The 26,325-nt window shown below is 41.3% G+C and overlaps 1 protein-coding gene across 1 annotated transcript; it reads right to left on the reverse strand.

The window, feature by feature from the left end:
• Window positions 1-361: 361 nt before the first annotated feature.
• On the reverse strand, window positions 362-24,724 carry LONRF3 (LON peptidase N-terminal domain and ring finger 3). The gene is made up of 12 exons (XM_039488383.1): window positions 23,971-24,724; window positions 21,853-21,971; window positions 21,050-21,172; window positions 18,802-18,957; window positions 16,984-17,227; window positions 16,107-16,197; window positions 12,134-12,248; window positions 10,224-10,345; window positions 9,340-9,498; window positions 8,208-8,370; window positions 7,482-7,631; window positions 362-6,123 (listed from the first exon to the last, which is right to left on the reverse strand). Exons 1-12 carry the CDS (start codon window positions 24,623-24,625, stop codon window positions 5,965-5,967), a joined length of 2,256 nt encoding a protein of 751 aa, XP_039344317.1. The 5' UTR covers window positions 24,626-24,724; the 3' UTR covers window positions 362-5,964.
• Between the last annotated feature and the right edge of the window lie 1,601 nt (window positions 24,725-26,325).

Raw genomic sequence — 26,325 nt, forward strand, 5'->3', positions numbered from 1 at the left:
CAAATGCAGCAGCTGCTTGTTAGAGGAAAGTATCTGCCAGAGCATAAACAGGTGTCAGGATGTTCTCTTGTTATAAGGCCCTGAGGCAGAAAAGCATCCCTGTTCAATCCTTATGAAATCAAGGGAACTTATACACCTTCTAAAGTTAAAGCACATGCTTAGTGTTGTCCTGAATCAGGACGGATTTCAGCACCTACTTAGAGTTTTTCCTGAGTTGTGCTTAGTTGTGCATTCATTGCAGGCAATGAGAATCTTTCCATTAACTGCAGTAGAGACCAGGACTTAAGTTACAAGTGCCATAATGATTCAGTGCTTTCTTTCCATCTTTGTAATTTCTTGTCATCAGATACAGAGCAGAGAGTAAATAACACAAATTTTAATTAGGAAACAGGTATTCACACAGACTTTGTCTGTACAACATTAGTACTACTGGATACACATACAGGCTGACAGGACTATGACATTAGTATCTTGAACATGACAACATGAATTGGAAAAAAAATAAAGATATGTCAAACATATAGAGGTAGCGGAATAGTACTGCTGTTCAATGACGAGAGTTTAATTTAATTTCACTTCAAGTTCATTACAGTGCAAGAAAAATAAAAGGATGCTTTACACACAAATGGAATACACAAGCCCCCAAAGCCATTTGTCACTATTTAAAATGACTTGATAGATATTTTATTTCTGGCACTCTAATAACCACATTGCTTGATGGTATTAAATAGGACAAGTCTACGGCATCACATGATCCCTTAAATGATATTTTTCCACTAGCTTTTTGTATTTTTCTCTTCCAGTAGACATAAGTAAAACAATGACATTGTTTCTGCCACTGTGCTGCCCTGTAAACCTGTGTTCCTCAAATCTGACGTCAAGAATTAAAAAGGGGGTGTGGGGTGACTGAGAAGATTAAGAATGGCAACCAGCAACAGAAATACAGGCACTTCTATTTGAGGGTTAATTTAGACCTCATGAAAGCTCTGATATTAGTAAGCACTTCTGTACAGGATACCTGGCTGTACATACTGGGCTTGTCTACACTGCAGTACTGACAGGGGTGGGAACTGTAGAATATGCTAACTTGTGCGCTGACCCCTGTATACCCTGCTCGTGTGAACTAAGTAGTACTTAGCCCTGTTGCAAATAGGACTACAGCAGTGCTAAGTAGGTACCTCCTAGTTCACACCAGCATGGTCTACAAGGGACAATTTAGAGCATACTCTACAGTTCACACTGCACTGCCATGTAAACAAGACCTCAGTGTAATACTTCAGCTTTTGTGCATCAGCAGCCATTTAAGAATTTAATCCTGTATTAAACAATCTGGTTTCTTGTATATTGGCAATATTTATTCTGCAAATCTTGGCAGAGTATTTCATTTACTAAGAAGAAACTTTTCTGCATTTTTCCTGATCCTGCCATCTTTGTGGGCTTGATCCAACTCCTCATGAAGTTGATGCGAGTCTATTGCCACAATTTTATCAGACCCTAAATGCATATAATGCCCATTGAGTTGTGCACATATAAGTAACTGAGTCTACAGTTCCTTTAGATGCAAAACATCTATTTTCACAAAGAAGCTACATGAACCAGTCTCCCCACTACCCCCAAAACACAAGGCGGCAATGAAAATGTACTTTTTGCCCTCATTAACTACTTTAAACACTGGTACAATTCCAGTATCAAAGAAATCATTGAGTGATGACATCCAAAATATAAAACTTCAGTTTATAATGCTCTAACCTCTATACCTCACTATCTATAATGGATTGATTCAGACCCAGTAAATACAAGTGTGTCAAACTCCATTTTTAACCAAGATGAAAATTATTGGATTAACAAAGTAGTAGTTCATATGTGCTCTAAAGGCTAGTAAATACTCATACTGGACAGGGGTAGCCCAGGCATGGACCAGCCACTTTGCAATGAGAAATCCCAGCTGTCAGCTTAACAGCTAATAAAAAAACATAATAGCACTCAAGAAAAGGGAACTCCAGTACTACCACCAAGAGGCTAACCAGGTCTGACTTCCAGAAGGGTCTGCTGAACCTTTTGCTTGATTCTGTTCTCACATCAGTTTTATACTGGTGTAATTTCACTGCCTTCAGTGCAGTTACTCCCGATTTACACCTGTCAATGAGATCAGAATCAGGCTCTATCTACTCAGTTCCATTCTCACCCCTTTTAGTTTTTTGGCCAAGTTGAGCTGGCCAAGAGGAAAAAAAATACTGTTTTTTTCCTTCGTTCATGTTTTCCTATCATTTGTTATTGTTAAAGTACTGTATAAAGCAGGAAGGAGTCATTTACCTTGAGTCTGGCCTTGTACTGAGTGTCATAGAAACAAATTTACTGAAGAAACTTGACATGAATATCAGAGGTGATATATATCTCATTAATACACAGGAATGTGCCATAATGACATGACCAGCATTACGGTAAGTTATTTTCATGCATTTTTACCAATCACTTTGCATAAATGGTGATGGTCACAAATAAACAAAATCATATCAAACAAGTGTAAGTGAGTCTAAACTTTCAGGAAACCCATTCTCAGGCTGCTTTATGGCTTGCCCTACAATAGTGGTATGGCAGATGGCTTCCATTCATCTATGGTTTGATCTTTTTCCTCTCATTGATTATTATTGGGAACCAAAACCGCCCCCTGAAATCAAACTTTTGCCAGTGACTTCAAGGCTGTTGAATTGAGCTCCACTGGATATTTAACCTGTGTGAAGGACCAGCAAAAAGCATTCACATTTAAACCCCCAAAATAGGGGTTAAATGGTATTTAAATGGGTTTGCTATGCAGGGGCAAATTTTACCCTATGCTTTAAAGAATTATGAACCCAAGCCTGTATTTGGTGTGCAGCCAAAACTGCCATGGATCACTACTTTTGGGTGCACAGATAACAGGATTGTTTTTATTCTACAGTAGGTCAGTACACCTAGTTATGGAGACAACGTGATGGCAATAGTAAGTATACTATCAGATCAATGTAGTATATGAAATTTAAGTGAAGGTATTGTTAAAAATATTCTCACATTTCAGACAAGATGCCAAATTTACTGCATCTCAAAAATAAACACTACACAGTGGCATAAGTAGAAACTATCATAATTAACTCCAAGAGAGTTGAAACTTGGTGGTTTCCACTCACCCTGACGGTGATGGAAAGGACAATGCCTACTTTTAAAATCCACCAGCCAAGTGTAATTAAAGGACTCTCCCTAGTTATCTGTGAACCAGTAACATGAATACGTGTAACAGAAGTTTGGCATGCAGAGAAGAGCATAAGATCAGTGAGAAAACAGCCCCAAAATACAAGACTGAATCCTACTCCTATGGATGCGAGGACCAAAACACCCACTCACTTGTATTGGAGTAGGACTGGTCTCTTAAGTTATATGTTACTAATACAGAAATGGCCTAGGTCAGAATTTGATGCGACTCCACCTGCAAATAAGATGAGAACTCACTCTTCGTTAAGTGACTTATCTGTTTTCTTCCTTAAGACAGATTCCATAGCAGACAGCAGCCACCATGCAGTTTACTGTTTAAAACGGGTGTTAATACATAAGGCTTCTGATTTTTGGTTTTAATAGACATGGATAAAACACTCCCAATTAAAAGAAAGATCAGTATTTATCCAATAAACGCTGGAAAAAACATTGGAAATGGTTACTCAATTCATGTTGACTTCACCCCTTTCACAGTGCAGTTTGTTTAGATAGGTGATGTCCCTGCTCACTGGCTTGTAAGGGCTTGCCAACACACAGCAGTAATGTGAACTCTGGATGTGTGATTTCTGAAGTTCACTAACATATTGCACATTTCATTGGTCCGTATAGACCTGGCTGATTCACACTAAAGGCTCCCTAATGTCCTTTAAGGTAATGCTGTTTGAAACAGTACTAAGTGTATATACAAAGAGAAAAGCCCCATGTTTGGATATCTTCCTAGAACTCAAAACAAATGCCAAAAAATGAAGGGAATAAATCCCCAAAACAGAAGCCCTATACTGTATCCTCAAACAGGCACAGTACCATCCACAGAAAAGTGTGGCAATCTAACAGCATGGAAACGAGTTTCCTGTAGTATTTACAAAGTAGCTAAAGCAAAAACAAAATATACTTTCAATCTGCGTCACTAGACGGAAAACTGAAACATGTGACCATTTGTTTCTATGGCACTTAAAGGAGAGTGCCACAGAATTTAATAGGGCTGAAAAAATTACACTCTACAGAAACTTAACAGGGTTCATAAATTACTCTAAAAACTGCAAAACTGAAATAAATTATCTCAAACTAAAATGATTTAAAAAACCTATGGAAAGATGACAATATTTATTAAATTCTACAGGACTTTTCCAGAAGAGTATGAAATAAATACTATTCTGGGCAATATCATGAATTTTCATCCATCCTACTTGCTCTCTAAAGAGGGAAATCCATAGTTTAGATACAAAGACCCAAGCTTGCTCCCACTTAAGTCAATGGTAGAACTCCAGCTGACTTTAATGGAAGCAGGATCAGGCCCAAAAAATGTTACACAGAGCAAAAGAGGCAGAAAAAGTGAAGTGAAGCCCAATTTTCATTTGCCTTTGGGGTTTTAACCATTAGCTATCAAGCTGTTCACAGTCTCTAACAGGAGACACGCAGAGATCATGTAGAGACTTGTGGCTAATGGAAAAACCTGGAGGTTGAGGTGGAATAAATAGAAAGTTTTTTAAAATACCTTCCTTCTTGTGAGCCCTCCTGGAGCCCTTCATAGCACAAATTAAATCAAATCATAGTATTAATTACAAACATAAGATCTTAAAATTTAATAGGGTTGATACAAAGAATTTCTCGAATAACCTGAAGTGAAATAATACCCCTCTCTCCAAGTCTCTTTTGTGAAAGGTTGCTTCTCACACCAATCAGCTCCTGCTTTGTATTTGTAGGTAGCTGTGATACGCTCACAGCAATTCAAATACAACATTTCACCGCAAGCTGCTGCATAGTGCTACTATTTATATCTGTGCAAAATTAATGGCTGGATCCTTCACTCATCTCTCTGGGCAAACCCAACTGAAGTTTATTACCCAAAGCCCCAATCAACAAAACACTTCAGCATATGCAGAAGTGCTTTGCTCGACTGGGGGCGAAGTTAAGATTGTAGGATCAAGCTCTACCCAACAACTGACTGAATTATTTCAGACAAAGCCTGCATATTCATGGCTGGCTGTGTTGGGGGCAATCCTTCTTAGAATATAGAACACTGGAGATAGTAGAAAAACAAACATTCAAAGTACTCAAAACACAAATGTATTGAAAAATGATCAAAGTAGTCGCTTGTGTATTCCTAATATCTTTCTCCCTAGTCATTCATACATTGTAAGACACCATAAATAAATAAAGCAGCTTACTTTCTGTGTAGAGAATGTACACATAAATAATTACAATATACATTTGGAAACCAAAAAAAGACATTGTAGTGCAAAAATAAGTGATCAAACAGAAGTTGTGGACATAATACACAGTGCTATATAAACCTGAACCACTTGGAATAAAAGACTTTGCAGTTCATTGAAATAATGCTTTAACACTATCAGTATTTCTGTTTCACATTAAACTGCACAGATTTCATTTATCTACTACTACAAAAAACCCCACCTCAAACTTTCAAAAAGTTTATGGCAAACAAGATCACTTTGTTCTGTTATAACACCGATGACACTAGCCTAGCAGTGCAGCAATTGAATACTTGTCTCAAGAAAGTTCAGAGATCCAAATGGATACTACACAATGATCTGTAAATATCCTTGGCTCTTTATATTTTATTTCCTTTGAAAGTTAGACTTCAAACTTGTCCTGTTTTGACACACAAATCCGTAAGACATTATTGCAGTTAGATATAGTTACAAGAGAAACTCCACAGTCAAGTATTGCAAGAGGCTTCACAGCTCGTTCTCAGCATCATCGTGACTTTGTACGGGACATAAACATAAGGACACGTCTGATGCCATTCAAGCGGTCTTTCAGGGATTTCATGGCAAGAAACGGGAGCTGAGCTCTGCTCTCAAGTGGAAGGACAGCAAGGACCCACCAGCACCACGCAGGGCCATTGGGGCTAGCCTGCAATAGAGAACACACATACATACATTATGATGCAGAAGCTAAGATTCGGTCAGTGACTTAAAAAAATCTTGACTGAAGTGAAAATGTATTGCTCCATATCTCTTAGTAAGAGATGCTTTCTACATGGTCCCTCCAAATGCCATTTTAATAACTTCTAGTTAGACATACACAGTTTATACCCAGATCCTAAACTTTTCTATAATTTGCAGTGTTTGGATTAGACCAATTTTTGCCTCTAGTAATCTGTAGTTTGTCTTCTGCATTATCTTCATGCTATGTCATAGTGGGCCCAAACCTATAAGTAGGGACCTACCAAATTCATGGTCCATTTTGGTCAATTTAAAAAAATAAGTTTAATGATTTCAGCATTTTCAATCTGAAATTTCATGGCGTTGTAATTGTAGGGGTCCTGACCCAAAAAGGAGTTGGCGGGGGGTTGTGGTACTGCTACCGTTATTTCTGCGCTGCTGTTGGTGGTGCTACTGCCAGAGCTCTGAAGGCAGCGCTGCCGCCAGCAGCAGCGCAGAAGTAAGGATGGCATGGTATTGCCAGCTTTATTTCTGTGCTGCTTCCTGCAGAGCTGAGCCTGCCATCAGCAGCCACCTTTCTCCAGCCACCCTTACTTCTGTGCTGGTGGAGCGCTGCCTTCAGAGCTGGGTGCCCAGCCAACAGCTATCGCTCTCTGGCCGCCCAGCTCTGAAGGCAGCGCAGAAGTAAGGGGAGCAATCTGCGACCCCCCCTCAAAAATAACCATTTGACACCCCCCCCCCAATTCCATTTTGGGTCAGGACCTCCAGTTTGTGAACGCTGGTCTCCCCTTGTGAAATCTGTATAGGGTAAAAGCGCACAAAAGACCAGATTTCATGGGAGAAGGCCGGATTTCATGGTCTGATGCATTTTTCAGCATCCTAATATCTGTTATACTCTGTTAGTACTTGGAGTTTAGGGTGTCCAGCACCTTGCAGTATTGAGTCCCGTAACACTAGCATCAACTTTGTACTGCAGTTGTGTCTGTTTGGTACGATCTCTATTTTCTACCTAACTTGGGGACAAATTCAGTTACGCTGCAAATCGGTGCACATCCACCGAAATCAATAGGGAGAAATACTGACAATTAATCAGGAAGTTAAATGAAATAATAAATATGAATATTGACTTGCTCAGAGTTCCTGCAGCAATAGCATATGGCAACAATTCAGATACTGAACAGGTTATACAGGATCAATGAAGAGGATTAACATTTTCTTCAATGGAATTAGAAAATTCTCCTTGGTTTATCAGTGTGTGATTGCTAAGCTTCCTGTCATCAATAAAAATGACAACCTCTATTCCTGGATAAATATAAAGTCATGTACCTGTGGGTCAGGATCCTTAGCTGGCATTGGACCAAAATGACTGAGAATTCGACTCTTGAGTGGTTGTTTGAGTGAGTTAAACCACATATAAGCCTGATCATATACAGAATCATGTAGAACAAGTAACTCAGCATAGTTCTCTCCTTGCACCTGGAGAGAACACACAGAGGGGGGGTGAGGCTGGAGTTAATTCCAATTACATTTTCAAAATGCATTACACACATTCTTAATTCTTTTGGGAACTCTAAGGCAACTCCTGAAAGTTTGTTCTTTGGTTTATTTTTCTGAAAAGCATCTCAATCAAGAAGTTTCTCAACCTTTTCCTTCACCCCTATGTTCTAAAAAACCCATTTTCAGAACAAGAGTGTTTGTCAGGCTAAATCCAACCACCACTTGCTAGATTATATTTTTAAATGAAAATGAGTCCCCCAAATGATTTGTGTTCAGGTTTTTTTATATGAAAACTCTTTGGGGGCAGGCACTGTCTTCCTATAGCACAGTATGGGTTTGCACAGTACCCAACACATTTCGGGGGTGTTACATATTCTCTCAATAATAGTGGACTTTAAAATTTTTGGCATTGATTTCAGCAGGAGTACGGCCAGATCCAATCTGATTACCTGACAATTATAAAGCAGACCTATTATGAGGCCTGGCAAAAATCGCATCCTGACACACTGCCTCTGTAAAAATAAAAACTTTCTGGAAAATCTTCAGTCAACTCACCTTCTGATCCTCAATGTACTCAATATCTGCTGTGTTGTATCCATCACGCTGGCTGTGCTCTATCACTTTAAACCTCCTCTTGCCAATGCTGTCTACAACAGAGCGACCGTCAGCAAAGAATTCAACATTTCTTATCTCCAGAATGCAGCCATAATCAGCAAACCTATTTAAATCAAAACAAAAGCAAGTAAATAGTCTACATTCTTGCCAGGTTCAGTTCTGTAGATTTACTGAACAGCCACTCTATAATACAAAGATATTTACCAGTGTCAGTGAGTGCTACATGTAATACGTGTTACTCTTTTTAGTGTTCTTCAGGTTATACAATGCTTTTCAAAACTATCTTCATGAATGTTCAGCTGAATGCCCAGCACCACTATAATAAGGCCGACTTTTCTACAGTCTCTAAAATTGAGGCACTTAGCTGGATTCATCTGAAATTTGGCCTGCCTCAGGAGGGTGCAAAGTAAGCTTAGTGACCCAGAATTGGGATCCTTTGGGCAAGGGGTTCTGAGATACAATCCCTTCCCCCCACCTCCAAGCCATGTTTCAAAGAGTTCCTAGTTTTTGGTTTTTTTTGCACACTGAGCTAGAGATTAGTTAACTATTAATGTGATGCAGGTCATAATGGTCTCAAGTCAATTTTACTCAAGGTAGTGCATGGCACCCATTAAATCTTTGGGGGACCCAAACTGAGAAAATTCATTAACATTCCAACTTGGCTGGCGTACCAAAGAAATACATTTAATACTTTTTCCTCAAGCCATACCTAATAAACTGTGAGCCACTGCCACATACCACTGAGGCCAATACCTTAGTGGGATTCCAAAGGAGGATTAAATATTTAAATGAATAATATCTGCAGTTACCCTATCTAAGGTAAAAGTGTCTAGTAAGGGATATAAATCTCATCTTCATGCTTCAGTACATCAGCACACCACTAACCAACACGGTTAGGAAGAAATGTGTCTCCCCTCCCCCACCATCAGCCTGTTATTCCACAGTTGTCCATTATAGGGTTTTCAGCACCTTCCTCTGAGGCAGCTAGTACAGACAGCCTACTGGACTGGAACAGATCATTGGTCTGATCTAGAAAAGCAACTGCCACCACTGGAGTGCACTGCTCACTCACCCCTTGACAGGATCACCAATACACATTCCGAATTGTTTGGTGCCAGTCTCCATGCATCTTCGAATCATCAGTCGATAACATGGCTCAAAGATGTGCAGAGGGCAAGGGACTGTAGGATAGGCCATTGTGCAGACAAAGATGGGAACATTCTTATTTAAGCTACAAGAAAAAAAGTCCACTAGGAAAACATGCACCATCTTCCAGAAAGCATTAGAAAGGTACAAACCAGACATATTTTATGCAACACAGTGCAATTTAGAGGATGCCTCATCTTGCTAACATCTCAAAGTGCTTTACAATAAAATCAAATGGAAAACAAGATTTCTATATTATACAAGAACAGTGAAACTATTTTTTCATCTTTCCAGATAATGGTAACTGATATTCCATTATAATTAATGGAACTTTTTAAAAAAAAAAATCCTTCCAGCAAAGCCAGAAAGAGTTATCACCTCATCTCTCTAAGTTGCTTTAGAGCTCAGATGTTCCTCAATTCTCTCCCTTTCCCATCCAATTTCCAATCCACATGTACTGGTGAGCTTTTTTATGGTGCAGAATTCCACTTCCAGCCACTATGACATGTGCCAAGGTTAACAGACGCAATGTCATTGCAATGCACCTCATATTACTGGCAAGTGACTGGCTTGAATTTCTTGTTGTATTTGAAACCAATCACAAGAGTATGCTACCAGATAGCTTGAAGTTTACTCTTGTGTATCTGAACCCTGCCCTTCTTGAATCATGTAATACAGAGTAAGCTCCTTTATCAGTACCTTAGGACATGTTCTACAGTGATGAGAGCCATTCAGTTGCTAGCTAAACTACCTTTAAAGACTGGTTTAAAAAAAACCAACCACGAAAGCCCACACAAACTGATTACATACTTGGAAAGCTCTGCAATTTCCTCTTCATAAATCTTCCTTCTCTCAGTGAGTTCCTCTGGAAGGTACTTCGCTATTAACTCCTCCATCAGTACCGTTTTGCAATATTTCCTCAAAGCCAAGCACTGCAACAAGAAGGCACAATTGAGCAGCTATCAAACAATGTTTAGCAATGGCTACCATGCTATATTTTACCAAAGTTTCTGCCAAGGTAGCCTTTTCTTAATTGTATTTGGTCACTTCCATTACAAACGGAAATAGTCACTAATCCATTTCCCTCCTTGCTTTCTGGCCTGCTTGTGACAATCAAGGTCCAGACATCTCACGACCTGGGGATCTGGACTCCCAAGAATAAGTAATTGAGTCAACTGACTCTACGCATTATTACTGTACTAGAAGTATGGTCTTTTTACTAAAGCTAGACACACACTGGTCTCGTGTGAGACGGTTTTGGGGAGATCTGAGCCCGGAAGGGCTGTTGGGGTTGCCCCCGCAAGCGGCAATCAGGCTGGTGGAATCTACGGTGATGCCACTTTGCTGTGAACAGGCTGTAGGTGTCAGGCTCTGAGCCAAAGCTGGCAGCACAGGAGCACCCAGGGTTACAGGACAGGTGGTGACAACCCCTTTTTGGTTTGGATGTACCCCCGCAGCATCTCACTATTCTAAAAACATGGGCAGAGCACTGATTTTTGAGAAGACTTTTCAAAGCAATACAGAGAACAGCATTACAAACCAATATCCTACATGAACATCATGCACCAAACTGGTGTCATGGGGAATTCCATGCCTAGAGCTTGCAGGATTGGGCTCTTTATTACGCCTGTAACTGGTACGGAGAACCTACACAGACTACCCCCCCCCCCCAAAAAGCTACTGTGTCATTTTTCTGGGGGGGTTGGCCATTTCCTATGGGCTTTTGCATTTCCCAAAAACCTAGCAGAAACAGCTGGATGCATGATGAGCTTCAGTTTCATTACTCCATTCAAGGAGCTAAAGTGTCAAAGTTGAGTAATAATTTATAGTTTCCTGTGTCTCAAGTTTGTTCACTCTGAAGATATCATTTTTCCCTACTGGTTTAGTTTGTGTGTCTCAGAATGTTTATATCTCTGTATCATTGCTGTTTCCCACGGAGCTTAAAATTAACTTTACTCATTTTGTTTACTTTTGGTTGGTGAAGCAGCAAGTCAATGCTAGTGCCGTTTACATAATGTATTGCAGAGCCAGAAGGAACAAAATATCATAGAGATGCTACAAAACCTAGCTACTCTTTTCCCCTCTCCACTACAATTAAAAATTGTTAGTCCCTGGATGCCACCAATTGTTAGTCACCAATGCCACCCTTGAAATCTGGGAGACATTTCTCATCATGTTTAACAGTTTATTCCCTTCCAACCCTCAGCTCCCAAATTTTTATAACTTTAATTACAAATATGCATTCCTGCAAAAGACAGAGCAAAGACTGAACAGCAAACCAAAGAGAAAAAGAAAGCATACCAAATCCTACCAGTGAAGGCCACACAAATTTAACAATTTTAAGGCAGGCTTAAAAATTAGCATCTAAGGTACTTGACAGTATCCTTTTAAGGCATAAATTGAGAACATGACTGAAGAAGTCCAAGTGAACAATTAGTGACAAGTAACACCTGAGCCCTGTTCCAGTAGCATGCACCACATGGGCTGACCAGGCAGAGCACTGCTGATCTCAATGTGCAACCACCCACACTGAGCTCTGTGCTGGATCAAGGCTTTAGGTCTTAAGTGTTTAAACTACATGAACTCTCTGAGCCTTAGAGACATTTAAAAAGGCTTCTTCATATGGGATTTCAAGTATATTTGAATATACCAGTGGATTTCTGAAGTTATTTATTCCCCCTCCCCTCCAGTTTATGCAGACCAAATTCATGCATCATTACCTCAGAAAGACCTTCTTTGCACAGGGGACATTTTGCGTTGTGATCTAGGCATCTTTCGAGACACTTCAGACAGAAGGTGTGCCCACAAGGTGTAGTGACAGGTTCATAAAAAAGCCTGGAATGGAACAATCAACAAAAAAGCAACAATACCGTGTAGCAAGAATAAGATAAAAGGCTACTTCATAACATCTTTTCATATTTATTCAGTAGTTATAATTCTATGCACTTTAGTCAGAAATTTGTTTCTTATTTTTCACTTTTGTATTTATTCAACTAAGGCATTTTGCTATTGCCAATCTAACATAGAAAACACTCTGAAATCCTGGGTCCATTGAAGTCAACCGAAGTTTTGCTACTGATTTCCATTTGAGTAGGACTGCCGTTTTGGGACCTAGAGGGTTAATAAAATGGGTATACACTAGGGGTGAGCAAACTTTTTAGCCCAAGGGCCACATCTGGGTATGGAAATTGTATAGGGGGGGCCATGAATGCTCATGAAACTGGGGGCTGGGGTTCAGGAAGGGGTGAGTGCTCTGTGGTGGGGCCAGAAATGAGGAGTTCTGGGTGTGGGAAGGGGTTGGTGTGCGTGCGTGAGCTCCGATTGGGGGTGCAGGCTCTGAGGTGGTGTGAGGGGTTGGGGTACAGGAGGGTGCTCCAGGCTGGGACCGAGGGATTCAGAGGGCAGGAGGGGGATCAAGGCTGGGTTAGGGGGTTGGGGTGTGGGAGAGGATCAGGGGTGCAGGCAAGCCCCCAACCCTGCTCCCCGGCTGGAGCACCGGAGGGGGGGGAACCCTGGACCCCGCTCCCTGGCGGGAGCTCATGGGCCAGCTTAAAACATCTGAAGGGCTGGATTCAGCCCCTGGCCGTAGTTTGCCCACCCCAGTATACACTATTGTTACCATATCTAACACTGGAGAATTTAGTTTTGTTTGAATACATTGCATAGCTTCTAACTTCCAAATGAACATTCTCCCACAAAATAAATGCATATTAGAGTCATATTTCATCAAAACATTCTACACATTGTGATTCTGCTTTTCAAGTTAGTTGTCTTTTCTGGCTAAATTAATTGGAAAACTATAATTCCAAAGAGATCTTTCCCTGCTGATGAACATTTAAAAAAAACTAGAAGGATGTTACAAAAAAAGTCTCTCTAATCATTGAAACTAGAAATGAGACCATTCAAAACTGACTACTTTGATCTTAAAAACCCCATTCAATATTTTAAGGCCTCGTAAGTAATTACGTCAGGCTAAATAATTTAAGTTCATTTGATTAAAAGTAATTTAAAAAAAGAAAACTGGTTTATCAAGAAGATAATTCCATACTTAATTTTTTCAGCATGCAAAGTATGTTTAAGAACATACTGACTCTTAAAATAGCAATAGCCAGTTTATTAAGTGCCATTAGTTGCGCTAAATACAGACATTTAGTGAGGGAGCATATGAAGGAATATCTAAAATGACAGTTATCTTGTTGCACAGTTAAAATCCTGTCCATTGTTCAAAGAGCAGAAACTTTACTGCATAGTATTACCTGTTTTGCTTTAAAATGCTTAATACCAAGTTCTAAAATAAGTGTTTGTCTATTTAATCAACTTACAATAGATTTACTTGGACAGATACCACTTTAAATGTAAGCATACAGCACAGGAAATGGCTTTATTAGATCACATAGTCGTGATCCAGCTCTTCCTGCACTAATGGGAGTTTTGCTATTGAGTTTAATGGGGGCTGATTTAAGCCTCGCAAATTGGAGAAAGATATATTGTAGAGAAAGATTTCTTGAGACCACATGTCAAGTTCAGTATGACAACAGCAACAATAGTCACCCTTGTTGGGAAATAACTGCTCACTTCCCAACAAACACAGAGAAGCGTAGAAATGCAGGGCTGGAAAGGACCTGGAGCACTCATCCATCCAGCCCGTAGGCTAAGGCAGGACCTAATATACCTCATCCTTAACAATTTGTCCATGTTTCCACTTCTGTAGGATTCCTTTTTGATTTTTAGGTCATAAAAGGGCTGCCATATTGGCCTCTTACTATTCTTCCTATCTTTCCTTTGCATCAGGACAGTTTGCTCCCCCCACCCTGCTGGAATGGGCGACTCACCACCTCAAAACATGTTCTGCCAGTGCTTACTGCATGCCACTGAAATCGATATAGGTCAGTAACACCTTTGCCACTTATACTAAATAGGTCAATAGTAGCTTCTGCAGTTAGTTGGTGAAAGGTCACTATTAGTCCAAAGTACACCTCAGCCTCCAAATCACAGATTATCCATATTATGTAATTCAGAAATGTCTTATGACCATGAAGACCACTATGCATTAAAATCAGTGGCAAGAGGAAGATCCAACAGGATCTTCTTACACAGGCCCTGACATCCATATCATCTCAAGGACTTCAGTGGGACTCCATGTGGCTGCAAGGATCTGTGCTGTCCTGTGTTGCAGGAGCAGGGCTGATATTGTGACAGTCAGGGAAGATAAAGGGCCAGAGCTAAGTAATTTAAAAAAAAAAAGTATCTGAAAATTGCTTTGTAAACAGTCACACCGACATCCTGATTAAAACAGCCAAATTCAAATTGTGTGCACATATATGGCGGTGGTGGAGGGAGGGAGTGTTGGAGGAAGAGCTTTGCTCTTACGAATATTGAATCTTTTGATAGCTGTGTAAACTTTTGGAGCACTTGGTTCAGGTTTATAGTTCAGGCTTCTGATTTTATTTTTTGTTTTCTTTTAACAGTTTGTTCCAAGCTGAAACTAGCCAAACCAAATATTTTATTTTAAACAATTTTTTAAGATAGCACAAAAATATCTGCAGACTTTTCAGTCAAAATAATGACAAATCCAAACTTATGCAGCTTTGTGTCCAGAAACCCACCCCCTCCCAAAAAAACCAAACACCAATTCATTTAAAAGCTAAAAGCTAATAGGGGATTAATCCAGAACACAGCTAATTGGTTTTGGGGATTTTTTTTCCTGGAGTGCGACTGTGTCCTTATCAGAGCCCTGAGAAACTTCTAACGTTAAAATATACAGCAAAACTAAGAATAAACAAGCAATTTGAAGTCAGGCTGTTCATATACAGTTACAGGAACAAGGTTAGCATCTTGTACCTGAACTCTTTATCTGCAGTCTACACTTGCTCTTTTGTTGACCTATAATAGCTACAACATAGTAATGCTTTTATAAGGTTTAACTTATTGCCACACTGGCTTGAAGATAGAGATTTTATTTGGAAGAATAGTTTAACTGTCGTGTACTTCTAAATGTTAGCTGGGAAGATGTATTTGCCTCTGTCAAGATTTAATGGACCATGCAAGACCAATAATAAAACTGATGCGTTAGGCAACTCCTGTTTTCATGCTCAAATTAGAAGCATCTCTGAGGAGAAATGAGTGATATTTAACTGTGTGAACAGAACAGTGAGCAAGTGTATATTGAGCCTATGTTTGGTTACTTGTGCTGATTTATTTTGGCTAAGTACTAGAGACACACAAAGGACTTCTATTTGCTTATAAGGCCTTTACTATTGCAACAACACTACTTTATTAGTGGCACCATTTTACATAAAGTGTTTTCATAGAAATCAACTTTTCAAATATTTCAAGCATTATGAAATATCAATACATGGTGTATGTATTAAATTAACTGCAAAGGACTAAGTGTTGACTGGCTGGTAAGAAGAAATCTTTCAGATATGTTCATTAATCTATTTAAACCTGACACAAGGTATCTTTTGCCAGAACAGTCATTTTTCTGGGGCACATCAAAAGCTTTCAGACAGACATAGTCCCATTCATAGTTAACTTTTTAGAACCAAATAACTAGAAGTGATGGGGGGAACCCCCCCTAACAGCTTCCAAATGATAGCAAAATAAGCGACTGAGCAAGCTAGGGAATGCCATAGATCATGGCAGTGAAAAACAAGTACAACATAAAAACATTCGTTAGAAAATAATGGATACCTCATACACAAAGAACAATCCAGGTCAGAGGGGTCCACAAATTCAAATGGAACACGGCGCCCAGCACTAGATCCCTTGGCATCAATTGCACCTATTTATAATTGTAAAAAAGTCATTGGAACATATAACTGGACACAGCTATGTAACTGGTTTAACATTTCAAAGACACTGTTTTGGGAGTTCACAAAGCATCTGATTTTAACATGTATTCATAAATACATGCAGTATGTAATCACAGTAGTTATTGAATCATTAGGATCATGGGAATAATTTGTGTGCAGACACCAAAAATCAGCCTGGGCACAACTCACAACAGGCTTGAATTTAATCTCACACCCATGTTATCACTGTTGGAAATATATAAAGGGCTGGATTCTCCTGTCACGCCACTGTCTATCCATGGAATGGAGGGTGAATCAGGCCCAAACACTTCTGTGGTCTCAGATGTCATGAGCAATGAACAACATTCATGCTTTGTAGGTATGAATAAAGCAAGTCAAAATTTTGACTTTAATTATATTACTACATTGGACAGAGTGCCATAAGTGTACATGGCACTGACATTTCTCATAACTCTCAGGGCTCAACTGGTAAACAAGGGCTTGGCCCAATCCCTTTTGTTCTCTTCCTAGATTTATTAGTGTAATTACTTTTACAGAGGAAGCTGCACTCTCTCCACATCAGTTCAAGCCCTGACTACAATCCAGAGTTAATAGAAAAGACATGAAAATCTAATTAGGAGCCCAGTCCTTCACTCTTTACCTAGGCAAAAGTCCTGCTGGAATTAAGGATCCAACACTGCATTCCTTACTAAGGCAAAATTCCCACTGCCTTCACAGCACAGGACCAGCCCCCACATTTTATTAATCAGGTTTACCTTTCTTCATGAGTTTGCAGGGCACCTCAGCATTTCTCATTTCCTCAGAGCAGTGCTTTCTCTTCAGAAGGCTGCATTTCTCAGAAATGAGAAGGGCAGACTCTGGGGCGGAGGCATGTTTGTTCTCATCTTCTGAGCAGCCTTTTTTACTTTCTATCATTTGAATGGATTTTCTCAGACTGCCACAGTCACTCATTTTTTGTTCTTCCTGAGCAGGGAAACTCCTTTTCTGTTCCACATTTACCTGTGCGAAAGAGAGGATTGTACATCAGGACTGCAGTTCTGTAGCGTTTTCATTCTGCAGACCACTTTGTAAGAGAACCACGCACCCACCCACCGTCCTGTTCAGATCTCAAAAACTGTCATGTTGTGGACCATCAGGAAGGGCTCTGCAAACCAATGAACTTCAGTTTGAGAACTATTGTGTCTGGGCTTTATTTTCAGTCAAAATACCACCTTCCCACAATACACAACAAAACAAGCACAGTGTTGCTATGTTATCAGCCTTCATTTAGAGGGGCCTATAACTTAGCCATGATACTTGATTCAGGAAGTAATTTGGCAAAGTCTCACGCTGTAAGTCATTTCCTGAGCTATGGAAAAATCCATTTGACTGGTTTTAAGTTAAGAGTGAAAAATATTTTGTATATCACAGTGCTGGTTTAAAAGACTAAACACCATATGATCTTTATTCCAAGGGAGGAGTAGAAGTATACACAAAACAATCGATAAAAGGAAAAGTACATACAATAGGCTGCTTCAGTAAGACTGATCTTTCACTCAATAGCTAAAATGGGCTGCTGGTTCTTGTGTTTATAGCAGTCAATATCCCAGACAACAGGTCATAAATTCAAGAAGTTTTGCTGCATCATCCTTAATCCTACCGTTGCCATATAACGGACAGTAACCATTTCATAGGATAATGCCTACCAGTTTGCCAAAGCAAATGGAGGGACTGATTCCCCTACTCTGGTGAATATGAACGTAGATACTACAGGTCATTGTCAAAAGCCATCAGAGACCATGGTACACAGGAAGGCAGGTGTAGGGGGTTGAATTGTCTCCTCTCCTCCCAATAACCTACCTCATTCAGGAATGGCGATCTGAGGGAAGGAGCCTCTCCCCAGAAAGCACAAGAGGCCTTTCAGGAGACTATGGCATTGAAATAGGAGTGCACTGGAGCAGAGCTGTGCAAAAGCCACCATTCTAGTTTGCAGGAGTTAGCGCAAAGCTTTCCTATAGCTATGTGAGAGAATATACACCCTCGGAGTTTCAGGTTTGGATGAACTAAAGATAGTCCCTCAGCCAAACCTCTGAATCCAAACTCCCATAAACATTATGGAACTCTGGATCTGAAACCAACCTCGTGGGTGGCTCATATACCCATATTGGTAAAGACCTCATAATCAATAGTCAATACTTCTGACCTTTGGATCTGAATCCAGGGCGGATGGCCTATCAATTAAGGGTCAAATCAAAACCCTCGATCTGAACACCTCCCAAACTCTGGATCTGAACTTTACAACTCAGGCCCATCTCTGGTGTACACTAAATGGAAGATCTAGAATTTCTGTTATCACAGGTAAAGGGATTAATTTTGACAAGAAAAAGAAGGATCATCTTTTGAAGTCTGACAGCCTTCCTTCCTTATGTGTCAATTAAATTGAATCCAGTAAATTAGTAGTTTGTTGCAGCTTTTCAATCCCTAAAGCAGTTTTTAGCTTGTCTGTATTAAGTATTCGGATTCTCAAAAATAATTATTCCATGTCCCATATAACACAACAAAATTAAGAACCACACATCAGAGTTTATCTTTACCTTGAGCAACCTTTGTAGGTTATGGCTGGTGTCTGCAGATCCCACTGAATTTAGAAGGTTCCCTTTCAATCTAGAGTGAGGTGACAACAGCTGCAGGATACCAGGTAAGTGTTCCTGAGCATTTCCCGGGATGGGTGAAAATAAACTAAGTAGAAGCTGTGATATAAAACAGAATACATACTTCACTACTTAGGTCTTCTCTTACAATCTCTTAAGGGAAAGTGGGGATTGTGAGGAAGGGGATGGTTGACAGAAACATCTTTGATTTACAAAACCACTCAAGAAGCCCTGGACAACAACTAATTAGACTAGGGTTAACCCAAAAGGAACAAATATAAAAGCTAGTGTGAAGCAGGCTTAGAATAAGCAAAAAAGAGTCAATTTCAGAGTTAAATGTGCTGATACGTTGTCAACTGGTTTTGTTCTTTAGGGTAAAAACGCTTACACACATGTGAATTATGTTCTGCAGACTATAGAACTAGAATTCTACATAAACATGTCTGCATCTACTGCTTGAGGAATTTGATACAAGTTTGTGCTATGCACCCTAAACTCCCACTGAAGTCACTGGGAACTGAGGGCACTTACCATCCCCTAGGTCCAGGTCCAACCAAATCTCTATTACTACAAATAATTGGTGTGTTGAGAAAGAAAAATTGAAACAGTGAAAGTTGCAGGCATGAAAAACAGGCAATGGCTTCTCGCCAACCAAAAACAAAGGTAAAATCCACTAGCAAATTGCTAGCCATTAGCAGAGTGCAATTCACTGAATGCATTAAAAAGTAGGAATTCCATGTTATAAAAGACTGAAATCGTTTCACTGAACTCCAGGCCTGGTCCAGCAATGCTTCCATATGTGCACTGAGCACATCATGTATGAATAACAATCAATCCATAGTCCTGTTCAAGCCAAAAAGGGACTCCTCTTGGGAGCAAGACTGCAGGATTGAACCTTCAAGGTTAAAACAAATTCCAACCAAGACTGCCAATTACAATGAGCAGAATGACAAATTTTCACTTAAAGGATTTCATAAAGAGGGACTACATCACTGTTATGCAAACAGTCTTGGAAAAAAAAATCAATATAATATTGTATCATTTGATGCTCTCTGTAGCTGACAAAGTCTAGTTCATCCTCAGGATCCTATTATGTAGGAATGAATAGCATTCTTGGACAAGGCTATTTTGAGCCTGAATTTAGAAACATCAGTTCATTAGATCTTGCTCCAACACACAGGAAGATATCACTACAAAAATGATACATGAATCAATGACAATGCATGAGACTGCATTTTGGGAAAGGACCACACTGGCAATTCAGGAAAACGCAGGAAAGACACCACAAATGTTTACAATCACTCTCAAAGCCTCCCAGTCAACTATATTATAATCAGACTGGTGCACAAACACTTTCTCACATCAGAGCAATCATGTACTCATTTGTTTTCACTGCAGGGACCACTACTAAATTATATAATGCTGAGTGTCCCCGCAAAGATTATTTTCAACAAAGGGTCAAACACACATGCAAACCTTAAGGTAAGTGTTAACAACAATTATCAAAGGTACGTAAAGAAGAATTAGCAACCTTGGCAGTAGCTCTTTAAAGAGAAGGTAACAGCTGTATACTGTAACTTAGTTTGCTACTGGAAGAGGCTTATTATAGATCTGTCACATTGCCCAGTTATCTTTAATCATTAGCCACCTTTTGAAACAGTTTTTAAAATAAGGCTCTTCCTTTGTTTACGCTATTCCCTTTCATGCCTTCTCTGCTTGCTGATGCTCACAGCAACTTTAGTGGCTGTGAAAAGAGTGATGCTGCTCCCAAGTGGAATCCTGGCCCAGCTGCGCAGTGTTTTCACAGTCTGAGTCATCGAGCTGATACAACATTCACTAGAAACTCCCACTTCTGTCCCAATTGATAGCATCAGTCTACCTGGTAATAAGACTAGGAAACTGACTCGAAGTGTAATTGCAAGGAGTCTAGGAGTGCAATACTAGCCTCCCATTGATTTTTAACAACTCTGCTGTTATCTGAGTTACAGCAACTTACTAATATTAGACACAAAACAGCCTTTCTATACACCGTGTGCTGTATGTGTTTGTTATCTCCAGTGAAACTTTTTGGAGTATAGCAATGGACACCATGTAATAATCTTTACTTCTTTATTTATTTTTTTTAAAAAGGAAAGTTCTCTATTTAATTTTCAGCGATCTAAGTGTTGTTGCACAAGGCTAAAGAACTCACCTTTTGAGCCTCTGATTTGGCTGTCCTGTTCCCAAAATCCAGGGCAAGGCAAAACAGAAATTCTCTTAAAGATTCTTCTATTTTCCCCACATTAGCTAATGCTTGTCCTTTCCTTAAGTGACCCTGAAAGCAAACAGATCTACAGTTTAGTTTATTTCCTTTTACCACATTTTGAGCCTCTTTATTAAAGCAAGAGAATTACTAGGAAAAAATATTCCAAAAGTGAAATAAAAATAGGCACAAGGCAATTATGATAGTCTGCATTACTTAAATAATGAGAGAAATAAGAAGTCTGAGCTTTTTACCACAACACGCCTGAAGATTTTTCATATTTAGCTTTCAGAGAAGTATCCCATCCCTACCCCACAACAGATACACATGCAAGTTTACCCTCACAGCATCTGGCCACAGTTAAAGGCTGGTGTAGTTGAAGTCCTAGGGATCCCTCATCTCTTCATTGGACAGAACCTCCTCCCCACAACTTGATCTCCTAACCTTCTCCTTAATGCTTCCTTCTAGCACAATATAAACACTGTGCTCAACTTGACAGGTCATGAGAGCCTGACCTCCATAAAGGTCAGTGACAATTGTGCTTAGTCCATCAGCCAGCAGCCTGTGCCCCCTGTCCTTCTCCAAGAGAACTCAGTTGTATTACCATGGAATGTGTTTGAGTCCTACTGATCTAAGATGCTGAGAGTTGAGGAATCTCTCGAAGTCAGTTCTTTTGTGCTACGGCATTTGCTAAGCACCAGGATGGCCAAAGAGGTTTTACTCTAAATACATTTGTTAAAATTAGAACTTACCTTTGACCAATATGGTTGGAGCCTGCATGCTATTTCTGCATCATGCAATGCATCTTCATAAGATTTCAAAGTAGAGTTAATCTGGGACCGGTTGCTATATAATAAATGGTCATTTGGAGCTGCAATGGAAACATTGTCTCATTATAATAAACTACAAACATTACTAACATGGGCCCTATTCTTTAGAACTCTTTTCTTAAGCAAAAGCCTTTTTCCAGTTGTCTCGGGAAAGCAAAACACCCATTATTTAAATAACCAGTTACAAAATGAGATATGGCAATCTCACTGGGGATTTCCAGGTACAAAGGTGTCAGATTTACATTACACAACTGCGGTAAACACTGCATACATAAAATTCAGAACAGCTCACAAAATACATCACCAGCTCAGAGAGGATCAGATTGTTTATAGAAGCTGACCAGAAAGATTTAAGGTGTCATAACTGTATTATGGCCCAATTAATGCTGCCACAGTATAGATGGGATTTTAAAATGAATAAACTCCCTTTTCAAAAGGTTTGGGATAAAAAATTGTAAATGGCACATAACTCTATAATCAAAAGAAATTAAATGACAACCTGAAGAACTGTGTAGCTCACTCTTTCACTAGCAGAAGTTGGTCCAATAAAAGATATTACCTCACTCAGTGTCTCTAACAGCAACCATCAGATAAATGTTACAGCAGCATAGACCAAATGGCCCCATTGTTTCATATGCTATGTGCTGTAACAGTCAGACACAATGTGGTTTAAGAAAAAATTCTCATCTTTAATTAAAGGCTTAATAAGAACCTTGATTGTTATTTTAACTTTTTTTTCCACATTTAGTTTATGCAACACAACTATAATCTGGCTTCAAAATAAGTAAACAAGTAATAAATCAGTTTTCTTCACAATCATTGTGAATGTTCATTACTGGCTTGACATTGTTAAGCTGAATAGTGTTTACAGAAGCCTGTTTAGCTGCTCTGTATTACTACCATGTTCCTGTTGGGCAGAGACTGAAGAGAACACAGAACTGTCATGAGTTCTAAAAGTAACCTGCATGTATTCTAAGATCTAGCACTAAAGCACCAGTAAAATCATTTGACAAGCAAGTCCCTCAACAAAATAGGCCAGGGCATTTAAAATCTTTTCACTTATTGCAACATGTCCAGTAATGGTTCACCACATGCTGCTGCGCACATTAGGTTTGTCAGAGAGGGAAAGCCCTTTTTAGGCAAAAAGCAGCCACCATCTCCTGAAATAAAGCATATTCCAATGAGCCACCATGTAATGGGAAGCTGTGACAATGACTCACTCGTAATTTTGATAAATATGATCAAACCTCTGGGATGCTTTCAGAAACATGACCCAATTTGTTGTTACTTCACTGGTTATACAACCATTCCATAAGAAGGGGGCAGGGAATCCAGACCAGAGTCGCAGGCTAAAAGCTTACGCAACACACTGTTCTCCTGACCTAGTTTCACTTTGGACTTTTAAAAAACCAAAACAATAACAGATTCCTAAAAGTTATCCCTCTCCCCAAAAGAGATGGATGGAGAAGAGAGGTAAATATGATGGATACTGGTTTACCCTGTCAAACTACGACCACCACTAAACACAAAGAACACCATTAGGTTATGTATGCTCCGCTGCCTATAAGTCCCTAGTATGCACAGGACAAACTGTTTGGTAAACTAATTTTAAACTGGCACTAATACACTCAGTACTCCAGACATTAATAACGTTTGCTTCTTTATAAAGGACTCGGCTTTACAGCATATCCTCGGCACAGCATGCGAACTGCCACACCCACCCCACTGTTATAGCTAGGCATACTCCCAATGGCTGCACCTCGGATGAAAGTCTGTAACTTGCCCTGGTCAAAATACTTGGTAAATAGGCTCAGATTTAAAAGCAAGACTATAAATGACACTCAGCAGCATTCTAAGGAGAAATCTGGTTGCTAAAACTTGGGCTTCTAACATCCCCTCTGCCTGGCTGTGATCGATCAGTAGCAAAAGTTGCAAATAGGAAAAAAAAATCCAAATATTAAGGAGTTAAGTCTTACAGCATTAACCCCCTTAACTCTGCCCCATGTGAGTGGATCGGGGGGAGGGGGAAGAGGTCATTACCTAGGCTGACTGCTTCATTGTACTTCTGCAGAGCAGCTTGCGGCTTCTTCTCCTTATATAAGAGGTTCCCTTCGTGCCTGAGCTGCGACGCCTTCACTTGGCCGGGGAACCACTTGGCCAGCAGGTTGCTGAGGATGACATTGACGCGGAGGGGCTGCCCGGCCGCCACGCTCCCCTCTTCCCTGCACAGGGCGCAGTGGGACTCGGTGGCCCTGTCCCGCTCCAGGCACTTTTTGCAAAACGTGTGTCCGCAAGGCAAAGAGACGGGCTCGAAGAGGAAGCCCTGGCATTTGCGACAGCTGAAGATATCCCAGTCCCGGGGCGGCAGGAGGCTGCCCCCGCCGCTCCAGCAGACGGGCAGCTGCTCTCGGAGCCGGATGCCCTGCGCCAGGCACTCCACCAGCTTCTCCAGCTGCTCCGCCCGCAGCTGCTGGTGGCGGGAGACCAGCTGGTAGAGCTGGAAGGCTTCGTGGAGCCGGCCCCCGTAGGCCAGCGCGTCGGCCCGCTTGAGCAGCGCCTGCCACTCGGGCAGCAGGCTCGGGGCATCCCCCTGCAGCGGGCTCCCGCCCAGCTCGGCCGCCCGCTCCGCGTTCGGCGCCTGGAACGCCCCGGCGGCGAACTGCAGCAGCAGCTGGCGCGGCGGGTGGGAGCCCATGGCCGGGGCCGCTCTACAGGGCGCGGGGCCGGGCCCCGGGGCTGGGCTGCGGAGCTGCCGCCGCGGCTGCTGCTGCTGCTGGGACCACCCGGCTGCGCCCCCGCCGCTCCATGCTGCTCGCGCCCGGCACTGAACAAGTGCCCCGGCTCCGCGGCCGGTTATATAAACCGCGGGGCACGTGAGCCCCGCGCGGCGCCGCTCATTGGCCAGCGCCGGCAGGATGGTTACAAAACGGGCTGGTTTTGTAAGCGCGTGGCGCCGGGGCCTGAGGAGCCGGGTTCGGTGCCCCACGCCCGCGGGGCGCGCTGGGCTCTGGGGGCGGGTCTGGCTAGCTGGTGGGTACATACAGTCCGGAGCGGCTTTGTAACGCCCGGCTGCGGGCGGGGGTGAGAGCTGCGGGCACGGGGCAGCGGCGGGAGCAGAGCAGGACTTGGGGCAGCGGCGGGAGCCAGACGCCTGCAGGCTCCCCGGGCTGCCGGGGCGGCTCTGCTCTCTGCCCCCGTCGGGCAGCAGGCGATGCTGGCGCCCTGTCTCCTTCCGGGACTCGTGGCTGCGAAACTCAGGGGACGACGCAGTCGAAAATACACCGCAGGGCGAAAACCCCGCTGTGCCTTCGGGGCGATGGCCTGAGAGCGCGTCCCACTTCCCCCGAGCCTGGCTATAGGCTCGCTTCCCTAACCCAGCCCGGAGCACGCAGGGGGCTGAGAAACAGGTGCCCCCCAACTCTCCCCCCCACCCACTAAGAGGGCCCCTCTTGGCGCACACCGAGTAGCAATCAACTTGCAAAGCAGCATCTGAGCGTTTCCCCTCTTTCCCCCCACCCTGCCCTGGGGGCTTATACACTGCAGAACCTGGACAAATCCTCCTCCGCGGGAATGCAAATGGGTTTGTCTCGGTTCTTGTATTTATTTTACCCAAATAAAAGGGTAGGAAGAAAACAACAATCCCCTCCCCAACCCTGTTTGTACAACGTGGTCCACTGATCCTCACATTTAAAACCACAGTTGCATAACTCCGGACCTTACTCACTACCTAGGGGTGGTGAGAAGACTCATTCCTTAATGTATTCAAAACGCTTAGCGCTGAAAGGTACTCTGCAGCCATGGAGGTTTGATTACTACAGTATAAATAAAACATCGGTTAAAGATACAATTCCAAAGACCAGAATCATTGCAAAACAAAGGAATCAAGTCCCCACCCCAACACAGCAATGGAGTTATACAAAGTTTAATTGTACAGTTTATAGTAAAAATTCTTTATAAACAAATCCACACCCCTTTTAAGGAACTCTAGAAGATATTTACATTTCACCACACTTAGACTAACCAGAACATTAGATGATAAGTAGCAAAATCTCTTGTCTACTTTGTCTTGTTCAGTCATATAATATCTCATTGTGTGTGTGTGTGTGTGTGCGCGCACCAGTTTTTAGATTAATGAAATTTAGGTATAGGTTGCTATTACAAAAAACTCATCTTATATAAGGTTAGCTATGTTGATCTCTTTACTGTAATTTTCAGTAATACCCATTGATTGGCCTAGAGGGATCTTTAGGATAAATCCACCCCAAAGGATACTGGAAGACATTTTAAAAAAATCAACTGTACAACCACATAATTAATGTTTATATGCATTTGCTTCAAAATGAATGTACTCGATTGCAGGTTTTTTGTTTGTTTGTAATTGTTCATGGAGGTAGA

The sequence above is a fragment of the Mauremys reevesii genome, linkage group 9 (genome assembly GCF_016161935.1).
Source record: "Mauremys reevesii isolate NIE-2019 linkage group 9, ASM1616193v1, whole genome shotgun sequence".
Lineage (NCBI taxonomy): Eukaryota > Metazoa > Chordata > Testudines > Geoemydidae > Mauremys > Mauremys reevesii.

Coding starts and splice junctions, on each gene's coding strand:
- LONRF3 (XM_039488383.1), bottom strand. CDS start 24,625: ATGGGCTCCCACCCGCCGCGCCAGCTGCTGCTGCAGTTCGCCGCCGGG. Junction 9,499..10,223: donor GAAATTGCAGAGCTTTCCAA/GTATGTAATCAG, acceptor TTTTTCTTGTAG/CTTAAATAAGAATGTTCCCA. Junction 7,632..8,207: donor AGTACATTGAGGATCAGAAG/GTGAGTTGACTG, acceptor TGTTCTCTCCAG/GTGCAAGGAGAGAACTATGC.